Here is a 12,148-nt window from a genome sequence, read left to right on the forward strand (position 1 = left end):
AGTAGTGAATTGGATTGTTTTGCGTGTATGTATGAGGTAAATTAGTTAACTGGATTGTTTGTGTGTGTATACATGAGGTAAGGTAGTGAATTGGATTGTTTTTTGTGTATGTATGGAGGTAAAGTAGTAAACTGGATTGTTTTGTGTGTGTGTGTGTGTGTGTGTGTGTGTGGGTGTGTGTGTGTGTGTGTGTGTGTGTGTGAGTGGTAAATTAGTAAACTTGATTGTTTTGTGTGTATGTATGAGGTAAAGTAGTGAACTGGATTGTTTTTGTGTGTGTGTGTGTGTGTGTGTGTGTGTGTGTGTGTGTGTGTGTGTGTGTGTGTGTGTGGGTGTGGGTGTGTGTGTGTGTGTGTGTGTGAGTGGTAAATTAGTAAACTTGATTGTTTTGTGTGTATGTATGAGGTAAAGTAGTGAACTGGATTGTTTTTTGTGTATGTGTAACGTAAACTGGTAAATTGGATTGCTTTTTTTGTTAGATAAACTCATGCATTTAGGACTATAGTGTGTGTCGTTGTGTGTGTATGTCTGCAATAAATTGTTGTATCTCAGAGAGATCTGTGCATATGTAGTTTGGTGCAAAAGTACTTTTTAGACACTTTTTAGTACCGCTCATTCATTGGCTCATTCATTGGTAATTTGCTAAAGGAGAAAGCTTGAATTTAATTTCAGTTTTATTTTTTGGACTTGTTGCTTGGATGCTAATCCAGTAGAGAATGTTCTTGTTAAAACATACCAGCTGGTTTTACCAATCGTAAATAGAGCGTTCCAAAATAGAGAATGGCCTGATCGGTTCTGTTATGCTAACAAGAGCATTGCATCCTCTTATAACGGGAGGTTAATAATATCCTACAGGTCTGACAGAGACAGAGACAGACTGATAGAGAGAGTGAGTGTGATCACAGCATATGAACAAGCACAGCCAGAATTAGCATCAAAGGCCTCTTCATTCTGCACCGCACCCTTTGATACTTGCTCTCGACCTACATGAACTCCACAGATGCTGTTTCAAATCATCTCAAAAGCTGTTGAAGGAATATCTGTTTTGGGTTAACACAGAGTTGCGAAGCTACGTCCTGTTTTTCATTAGTAAACGCAGACCAAACCCGAGAGAAATAAGAAAAGAATGCAGGAGCTGCTGTTAATCAAACTTTTCCTCCAAGATAAATACAAAATTCTGATTAAATGGTTTGTCTTGTACGTGCATGGAAATAATGTCTGGTACACTAATTTACTACAGGCATACATACAATTTACACTAGTTAACATTGTACACAGTATATTGTTTAACTCACAAATATACACAAAACACTTTTTAATACACTGGTTGTCCTAACACATGAAGATAAATATACAATAGATATACACACACAAGACTTTTCCTCAAATTACCTCATCCGTAGACATAAATACATACAAAACAGTCCACATTACACTGATCACATAAACATCAAAACACCCCTGTTCACTAACTTATAATTAATATACATACACACTATTCAGGGAGCACTAAGTGTGTGAGGGTTAGTGTTTTGTTTGCATGTCTGAGGTAAACAAGTGTTCTGAAGTGTGTTTTGTGTTTATTTCTGAGGTCAACAAGTGTATTAAAGTATTTTGTGTGTATTTTTCAAGTAAACAAGTGTATTGCAGAGTTTTGTGTTTTTTTGTGTATGTCTAATGAAAAATTACTGCATTTTAGACTATTTTGAGTATATAATATAATATAATATATTAGTTATATTATATAATAATATATAATATAACTAATGTGCTGAGTATCTGGGCGGTAAGCCATTTATGGACACATTTTGTAAATTAGTAAACATGAGTGCATTTTGTGAGTATTTCTGAGGTGAATTTGTATTCATTTTGTATGTTGTAAGCCAACAACGTCAGCAGCACAACTTGTTGCAATTCAGAGCATGTGCTGGGGAAAATTCAGTTCCAGCGTCGATAACAATCAATTAATTAAGTTTAATGAGTAGGAACAACCGAGTCATTTCTGCTCTCCTCGCACGTGCAGAGCCGTTCCAAATCTCTGGCTTTTGCATTTCACAACATGGATTAAAAAGATGCAAAATGAGACAAAACAGACGCCACGATCATGTTTCCCGTCTGTTTTCCCGCTACTCCATTACAACTCGCTGCAGGATTCCCCCATCAGGCTGGGCATTATGTCACCCAGCACCATTTGTCTTAAAATAAATGGCTCAATCAAAGCCAACAACATTGCTGTACAGTAAGAAATTACTCATCCCCCACCCACAGAGAGCCACACCACAACAACCACCACAACAGAACTCGATGGCTATAGATCTGTTCTGAAATAAAACTAAACACACCCTGAGTGTGCAGTATGATATCCCACAAACCAGCATCCCGGGTTTTGGCATCTGTTTACAACCTGCCATATTTCATAAGGATAACATCTAACATCTGCGATCACTGCTTCAGGTTGAGGATTCAATTATTCAGTTGGGTGAAACTGCGCAACTTTAAATGGAAATTGTTCAGAGAATTGCTTTGTGCCTTAAGTAGTGTATTAAAACAAATCCAGGCACATGGTTGTCCCTAAATTTCCTACATTTGCCAGTAACAATCTAATTCATTGTGTAGATAATTTTCACTGAATACTTGCTAGTTGGAATCATGAAGACTGTCTTGTCCTCATCCCAGAACTTTTACAGTATCATGTATTGTTTGTCTACACCTCTATATATTCTAAAGCAGGGGTTCCCAACCACGTCAACTATTTGGTACCGAGCTGGACAGAAAAAACTTTTATTTAATTTACATTTTATTCACTTTCACATATTGATAACCACTTCCTCCTATGCAAATTTCCATGCACTTGGTTCAGTCGCAGTTGTTTTTTATGCATCAATAAATAAAGCCTTTACTGGTTCTATGGTGAGTAGAGTTACACTTTCATTATATATGTAATAATTCAATTATTCATTTGATCATATAATATGTATAATTGTAATACAATACGCACATTATTGTGTTTAGTTATGCGTGTCACCCCAACCCCCCCCCCCCCCCCCCCCATAGTAAATTGGCTTGTACGAAGACATTGTCTGTGTTGCAAAAGAATGTTGGAGACTGCTGTTCTAAAGAGTGTATCCACTGACCCTCTCATTATCCCCTGCAACCTAGAAGAGGTCTGGCTTTCATTTTTGTGTCTGGGCCCAATCAAGATTTCATCCTCTTTCTATTTGAGGGGAACGTTTTTTTTTTTTTTTTTTTTTTTTTTTGCAAAGCTGCTTTCGGGCAATTTTGTTAAGAGTGCTGTACAAAAAAACCGAATTGAATTCAAATTGCTCTTCGCTGGTGACTAGAAGGCACTCCTATCTTTAGCTGAACTCCTGTTGCCATGGTTTCACTGGAACCACACAAATGTTATCCATAGAACATGTACCAAACTACATGTTCAACCACAACTCTACTAGGACTACTATTATCAGAATAAATACCTATTTAACACATTAAAAGTATTTGTATCCAAAATAAATATATATTTTTAATCGTTCAACACTTCTGGATTTGAAGCTGGATAATGAGTTTAGTTTCATGGGAATGAAGGAGCCGATAGAAGGAACTTAAATTTATAAAAAATGTCTCACAGTGGGGGTGGTTGGGGCTGCAACCCTATCTGCATATCTTTGCTTAAACTTACACTCCACTCAACGTTTCTTACATCGCTAAAAGCTGCTCCTGTCACTGTAGATCACCAGCTTGCATTGAAAACAAACAACATCTGACTGCTTTGTGGCAAAGTTGCTAGGGTAAGAATTTTATTTTTTTGCTGTGCTGAGATAAATGCAGTACAGTTAACTGTAACAAAATTTAATTGATGTTGTGGCATCGGGGCTGTGGTCGAGCACTGGCTCATGAATGAAGGGAGGAGCCGGAGGAAGTGAGTGGTAACGTTCAAACACCTGTACCTAATTTCTATTGTTGAGAGTTCTCTGTTTCAGTAAGCAGCAGAGAGGATAAAAGGGTTAGAGAGACGAAAACCTCGAGAACAGAGCAAAACGTGTGTGTGTTAAACTGAACAGTTAAAACGTGACAGTGGTCAAATGAAGCCAATTATTTTTTGGTAATAATCTGTCACCTGTCTGTCGTTTCTTCCTTTTTGAAGCAACTCTTTACACGTGTTACATGGATTTATGCTAAAATATACTATAAAAACTAGAAACACCAGACAGACACTCCTAACTTTACAAACATTCACTTTACAAAATTTTGCGGATACGAACAAACCTGTGATCAAAGTAAAATTTGTTCGGAGTCGAAAGAACTCAAAATGGAGGAGATCCTCCACGACCTAGTCATCGACCGTAACGAGTCTACACGATGTGCACTGGACTCGGGCGTGAATTTTTTTTTTATTACTTAATACAAAAAATTGTATACAGTATTTCGATAATTCCCGATTTGTTTTAGTATATTTTATTGTTTCTTTGATAGTATTCATAGCTCTTATATTATTATTAGATATGCGTTGTCAATACGAACACAGTAACAACTTACAAACAAATTCATGGTACGAACAGTCATTCGTAACGTGAATCGTTGGTTAAGTAGAGGGATCGTGGGGAAACATTGACTACTCTAAAATATATTCCAGTTTTATTTCTATAGTATTGTCTCTTTAGAAAATATATTAAAATGGTTGCTGAAATGTGAGGGGTGCACTCACTATGGTACTCACCCTCTGTTTTACTCATATTATAATCTGTATTTAATAATATATAATGGTTTATTTCCCTTAGCTACTAACGCAGCCTAATTATTTATTAGATTCACCCACCAACCGACAGAATGGTAACATTCAACATAACATTCCATCGTGATCGTGAAAGTTCTTATTTTTTCGTTAAATGCAAAGAAATTGCTGTTTGTGTCATCTGTCAATAAACTCATTAAATATATTGGTATTAAAATCCTCTATTTAGACTCACAGTTTGTATTCTTCTTGAACAACCCAAAAATAGTATGAATATCCATTTTCAAAATTCCGCATAAAACATGCACTAAGTAATTGTGGTGCTGGACATAATTTCAACCAACGATGTATCGATACCAGATCATCAATGATATAAACTATTTCTGATTTCTTAATCATATTGTAAAGCTTTACGAGCATGTTGCCAGATCTTAAAAAAAGAAAAGGTAGATCTCACAGATCTGTCTCTGTTCAAATTTATTTAGGCTTCACAGCACAAATAAACACGTTGTATGCGTTAAGTGAAGGCTATAGAATAATAACAAAGACACATCTGTGGGTCTATTATTACTTCCAATTACACAACTGGTGAGTTAATACACAGTAAATGCACTGCTTCGTCCAAACTACTGAGATCTGACAGCTGCAAATGTGTTTATGGAGCTGAGATAATGGCTGTCTATTTATATAGCTTTCAAAGCGTCGATATTAAAATAATTAAGATGGCTATGGATGTGTTCGGCTGAAGCTAAGTATCTCAATGATTTATTTATAGAACAACATAAAAATGACGAGTGATGTTTGACAAGAACATTTTTACTATACTGATGGAATTGACTATACTGTAGAGTTATAATACAGGTGAATACGGAAAATCGAGAAAGAAACAAATGCTGTAATGTAACAAAAATTGGTAGCTGTCAGCTCGATAGTTAGATGTTAGATTTCTGATCGAAAGGTCTTTAAATCCCTGCACCACTAAGCTGCTGCTCTTGGGCCCTTAATGAAGGCCCTCAATGCTCAACTGCTCAGTTGCATAAATGAATATTATGCATAATGGCTCCCTGGACAAAAGAATGTGCCAAATGCCATAAATGTATGTATTTTTGTTATTTCTTTTACAGAAGTAGAAAGGTCAAAGGGTTACAGTCATTATGCTCATACTTTTATCCTTAAAAGTTTTCTGTTTCTTGTATTTAAACTATAAATCTTTTTTATTTACGTCAGGCTGCTTGGAGGATTCACAGAGTATGAAATTAATCGTATGGTGTAACAGTCTCCTGTACGGATGACTATAAATTCTTGAATTCTTCGTCCAACATTAGCACCTTGCACATTGTATTTTTTATTATTTTATCCTATTATTTATTCTTCTATTCTTTTTTTATTGAAGCATTGGCAATCCAGCATGTAAGCAATCGTGCCAATAAAGCACTTAAAAACTGGAAATAATTTAAAATAGAGAGAGAGAGAGAGAGAGAGAAAGAGAGAGAGAGAGAGAGAGAGAGAGAGAGAGAGAGGGAGAGAGAGAGAGAGAGAGAGAGAGAGAGAGAGAGAGAGAGAGAGAGAGAGAGAGAGGACTAATACAAAAGGATGAAAAAGCCAAGGGTACGAGTGGCATTGCTTTAGTAAATTATACACAGCACATTATCCTGTTAAGATTTCCTCAAATTCTTAAGATCCAATCTAACACACTTCATCAGTTCATTAAAGTAAAATAACTGTGTTATTCTAGACAATTACCACCCTGAAGTGCATTATTTTTCTATAACCGCATGGCGTTTCCATTAACATGCATGCTCCGTTGTTTCGCTTATTGTATACCTCAATGATTTGCCAACGATTACAATATGTCCCTTATTAATAAATGACACGGCATGCATTTGAATGGTTTACGGCTTAGATTTAATGTTGTGTAACGCCTGGGAGACAAATTCCTTTTCTCACTTTCGTTATAGCCTGAATAAATTCTTTCTTTCTCTCTCTCCACGCCTCAAAAGCAAGGCAAATCGTCATTTTATTGAGTATTATAAAGCGTATACTTCTCTATCCTGTACACTTTCCCATGCTGGAAAAATCTGTAAAGCTCTGTGACTGTTACAAATCGCTGGCACACAAGAGCCCATCTATACATTTGGGAAATGTTTTGTTTTTGAATAAAAAAAAAGAAAAAACTAGCAATGAAATTTTTCTTTTTTTTGTAAATGTAAAATGTTATTTTTTTTATTGTACAAGTTTATGTATGTATTTTATTAGGCTCAGGGAATCTCTGTCAAATAAATCTTACTATAGAAACTATGTAGTAGATAAAGAGATAAAGATGTTTTTTTGTTTTATTTTATTAACCTAGAATTTATGCTACAGCCAAAACTACCATGCTGTTGTACAAAATAATCCACACCTTCTGACCAAATACACTATATGGAAAATAGTATTGGGACACCTGACTTTTCCAGGCATATTTGGATCTTTCCCAAAGTGTTACCACAAAGTTGGATGTCTTTGGATGCAGTAGCATGAAAGTTTTCCCTCACTTGAACTAGAAAACCCAAACCTGTTCCCCTGTACACAACTCCATGAAGATATGCTTTATATGGTTTGGAGTGAAATCTTGAGTGGCCTGCTATAGATCTCTGACTTCATCCTACTGAACACCTTTGGGATGATTTGGAACGCTGACTTCATGCCAACACATGACCTTACTAATGCCTTTGTGGGCTCCATGAAAATATGGTTGCTTTGGTTTGGAGTGGAAGATTTGAATGGTCTTATAGAGCTCTGATCTCAACCCTATTGATCATCATTGGGATATACTGGAACGTTGACTGCACCTCAGGTCTGCTCACCTCACCTACATCAGTACCTGACTTTACTAATGCCCTTTAGCTGAATGAGCACAAATCTCCACAAGCACACTCCAAAATCTAGTGGAACATCTATGGACTAAATGTGGAATGGGATGTTCAAAAAGCACATAACAATATTATAGTCAGGTTCAAAGGGCACATTCATAAATAAATTATATGAATTATTATTATTAATAATACATTTTAGGCAGATTTATTAATAAAACTAATATCAGCTGAACAAAGATGTAACGCTGGTGATAAGGATGTTGTTTGCTTTCGCTGTAGAGGAAAAGAGGACCTGCTTGTAAGACTCGATATTATGTGTGTGTGTGTGTGTGTGTAGTCACATTTAAAATGTGAGCCAAGGTTTTATTTTTAGTTATGTTGCAATGTTGGCAGTCAACTACATTTAATACAGCATCTCTTCTAACAGTCTCATTTTTCTCCACTGATCTGTCCAGGGTTGTTTTTCCTGCCTGCTCTCCTCACTTGCAACTTGATCGGTCGTGAGATAAATGTAGGCTTTCTCCTTTCTTCATTTAAATAAATCTATATAAATAAACACAGTCTTGCTCTCTAATACAGTGTCAGCAAGTAACATATTTAAACAAGTACAGCTCGTACAAAGTGTACAATTAACTCATTTATGGACAGGAAGACCAAGGAGGAGGTTTATGGATGTGGTGAGGGAAGACATGCAAGTAGTTGGTTTGAAAGAGGTAGATGTAGAGGACATGGTATAGGGATGGATGATCCGCTGTGGTGACCCCTAATAGGAGCAGCCGAAAGAAAGGAATTTTGGCTGATGCCCTCAACCAGAGTGACTTACAACTATCCAATTTACACGTGATGCTGGGATTTTTTACCTAAAAACCTCAGAAGTCCAACATCTCAACCAACTGGCTACCAATTCCATAAGACGTGTTGAGTCTATGAGCTATGAAGCTGAAATTGTTTACGTGTGGTGGAGTGGAAGATCTCCTGCTATAGTGCTCTGACCTCAACCCTGTTGAACACTCGTCACCTCACCTACATCAGTACCTGACTTTACTAACACCCTGAATTAGCAAAAATCTCCACACTCCGAAATCAAGCAGAACATCTTCCCAGAAGAAAGAAGGTATTATAACAGCAAACGGAGACTAAATGTGGAATGTTAAAAAAAAGCACATACCAACCATATGTTCATATATTTTATGTATATAAGTAGCTGGACAATTAATACCCACAAATTAATAGAACGTTACTTGCTTCTTCTTTGGACAATATCAAAATTGGCTTTCGAGAGACGTACATGCATAGTAAAAAAAGAAAAAAAAAGAAAAAAAAAGAAAGAAAGATTTTACATTTTTGTAATATCAGAGTTGTTTTTTGAATTCTGTGTAAAATTGTGACCTTAGGAAGACTTGGGGTAAAAAAGTCATGTATTTAACTAATCAATAGTGAGGAAAATGTTACCCGCACCAATTCTAGGCATAGGCAAACAAGTGCCTAGGGTACAAACATTGAGCGTGGCGCCCCTACCTTCCCGCCTTCCTTGCTCATTTAAATTATTTACCTGTTCTTCTGCTAAAGTTTAATATACAGTATATGTATACATACTTGAATTCATGCAATTTTTGCAATGCAATGATTATTAAATGTGCTTAACTTTTTTCATAGAAGGTTGTGAATGATTTGTATGGTTTGGGGGTGGAGCATTGTGGTGGGAGGGTGGAGCCATGGAGGGAGGTGACAATAGGAATCTCGCATACAGTGCCAGAAAGGCTAGAAACGGCCCTGAATGTTACTATGGTTACAGATGTTTATAAAGCAGTGCATTCATATAAAAAGTGATGAAATTGGCCCCAACAGCCTGTTTTCAGCAGGTTTCCAGCCAATCAGAATCGAGTATTGGAACTGACCACAGACAAGAACTTGAGGGTGAGCTCCAATTTATGTCCGGCTGCATAACACTTGCAGTGAAATGAAACTTCGACAGAACACAGATGCACAACACACCCAACAAAAGACGTGATGCGCATCACGTTTCCACATACAAGTCTGCGCAACAAGAGTCTGACATAAAGCACTCACGTCTGAGTTAAACCGGAGCTGGCAGATGTTGCACGAGATCACTTGCTTCTTCTTCGGAGGGATGGAGACCCCAAACGTGTGGTTGATTACGGCTTTCTGGACGGGATCCATCTAGGAGACATAGAGGGGGATAGATTACACTCATGTAGAAAAAAAAAAGATAAACCAGGAAGTAAGAGAGAAAGAAAGAGTTGGAGAGAGAGAGAAGAGACATAGAGAGGGAGGTGACATGGAGGATGAGTTGGAGAAAACAGATGCAAGAGAATACAAAAAGCCAAAGTGGAAAGAGGGAGGGAATGAAGAATCAGAAATGAATGAGAGAAAACTAAAGAAATGGAGGAATAGCCAGGCAGTTAATTAAAAAGTTGTGGAAACCTGATCATATTTGATTTAATTCAATTCAACGACGGTGGCATGAAAAAAAAAAACCCTGAGACAGCATGAAGAAAAAACCTTAAGAGGAACCAGACTCAAAAGGGAACCCATCCTCATTGTTAAGGTGTGCAGTGATAGGGATAAAATGTTTGGAGGTTTTCGAGTGTGTTTTGTAACACACCAACAGATGGCAGCACAAAGCTGCACGCACCGTCACAGGGAGCACCGAACTTCATAAGTCAATGTTCCAAAAGACATCATCCTCCGTACATCAGGAAAGTACTTTCCTGTAAACAGAGCTAAACTCGCAAACTTTCTGATAAAACCCAAGTTCTTGAGTTGCTCAAAAACGTCATGGATCTTTAGGCTGTTTATGTGGAACCATCCCTTGCTGCAAATTGAAGGTCTCCAATTAAAGAGAACTCCATCCAGAGGTAGAATGAATAAGGAAGATCTACAATGCTATACATGCTACACAAATGAAAATGAATTAAATTGAATATGCTGTTATAATAAACTCCATTCTTCTGGGAAGATGTTCCACTAGGTTTTGTTATGTATTGATGTAGTATGAGAAGGCGTGGGGTTGAGATTGTCCATATAGTGTATTAGATGTTTCCATTAGTTCTTCCACTTGTTTTGATGGTACTACGTGGAAGGAGAGCAGGAGAATGAGTTTTTCTGAACACTTTCTCAGGTCTGTGCACCATCTGATTTTTTTTCCAGGATTCATCTCCTGATGATTCTTCTTCTTTTTTTCCCCTCGTAAATCGTGCCATCATTCCTCAAGTTTACCCACAGAGATTATTTTCTCACAAACGTTATTCCACGTTGCATTCTTTGTACATGTTTCTGTGTTCGGCTAAAGCTCTTGCATACACTCGCCTGAACTCCAGCTGAACTTAGTGTGAACACTGACAACAGTTCAGACCCGCAACGAACATTTCCACCTTCTATCTGAGTTACGGGTTTATTCTTTTGCATACAATTCAAATGAAGTGTGTGTGTGTGTGTGTGTGTGTGTGTGTGTGTGTGTGTGTGTGTGTGTGTGTGTGTGTGTGTGTGTGTGTGTGTGTGTGTAAAAAAATACTGAAAAGAGTATGAGAGAGCAAGGAAAGAAAGAAAGGTGGCATAAAGGAAAAGTAGAGACAGAGCGAGACACCAAGAGGAAGAATAGATAGAATGAGAAGAGATAGAGACAGAAAATAGAAAGAAAACATACGAGAAAAGGTGAATTTGAAACTGAAAAAAAGGACAGGAAGATACAAAGAGAGAATTATGATGGAGAGAGAGAGAGAGAGAGAGAGAGAGAGAGAGAGAGAGAGAGAGAGAGAGGAGAGAGAGAGAGAGAGAGAGAGAGGAGACAAAGAAAAGTACAAAGAAAAAGGCACTTTTATTCTTTAATTGTTCTAATTTATCTCTCTTTCTTCAATGATTCTGTATAGAACACATTTTAATTGTCTATGATTTATGTACATCACTTATGTTGTTTTATTTTTTATTTGTTAGTATTAAATTTGTATTATAATTTTTTTATTGTTTTGATTTATTTTCACCTGTTTTGTTTTTCGCTAACCTCCGTTTACGCTCGCTTTGGCAATAGAGACACACCAGAAAAACTGAAAAATGAGAGAAAGTGAAATAAAACGAGAAGAAAGAGAGTTTGAAGATACACAAGAGAAAAAGCGATATAGAAGAGACAATATGAGAAATGGATGGAATGGAAACCAAAAATAAAAAGAAAACTGAAAAATGCAAGAAGGGACAAAGAAAGAATTGTGGGAGAAAAGTGAAGAGAAATAAAGGGAGATATAGAGAGAAAGACATAGAGGGAGAGAAAGACATATAGAGAGATAGCAAGAGCCAAAGGGTAAGACAGACAGATAGAGACAGACAGACAGACAGACAGACAGACAGACAGACAGACAGACAGACAGACAGACAGACAGACAGACAGACAGACAGACAGACAGACAGACAGACAGACAGACAGTCAAAAAGAGGAGAGAAAGAAAATACAGTCAGATAGATCGAGAGAGAAATAAAATCACACACACACACACACACACACACACACACACACACACACACACGATCCCTAAACTTTGAACTTGAG

The 12,148-nt window shown here is 37.1% G+C and overlaps 1 protein-coding gene and 1 long non-coding RNA gene across 4 annotated transcripts in view; one reads left to right on the forward strand and one right to left on the reverse strand.

The window, feature by feature from the left end:
- LOC310723784 overlaps nucleotides 1-12,148 on the forward strand; it is a 222,307-nt gene that overhangs the window by 77,828 nt on the left and 132,331 nt on the right. The gene's annotated exons all lie outside the window — the stretch shown is intronic.
- znf385b (zinc finger protein 385B) overlaps nucleotides 1-12,148 on the reverse strand; it is a 264,689-nt gene that overhangs the window by 61,876 nt on the left and 190,665 nt on the right. For all 3 annotated transcript variants that reach the window (XR_014532739.1, XM_083537057.1, XM_083537058.1), the window contains one exon: nucleotides 9,658-9,768. Coding sequence is in view for 2 of the 3 variants with exons in the window: in XM_083537057.1 (XP_083393183.1) it covers nucleotides 9,658-9,768 (111 nt within the window). In the remaining variant the exon portion in view is untranslated. The remainder of the gene's footprint in view (nucleotides 1-9,657; nucleotides 9,769-12,148) is intronic.

Source organism: Silurus aristotelis (genome assembly GCF_946808225.1).
Source record: "Silurus aristotelis genome assembly, chromosome: 3".
NCBI lineage: Eukaryota > Metazoa > Chordata > Actinopteri > Siluriformes > Siluridae > Silurus > Silurus aristotelis.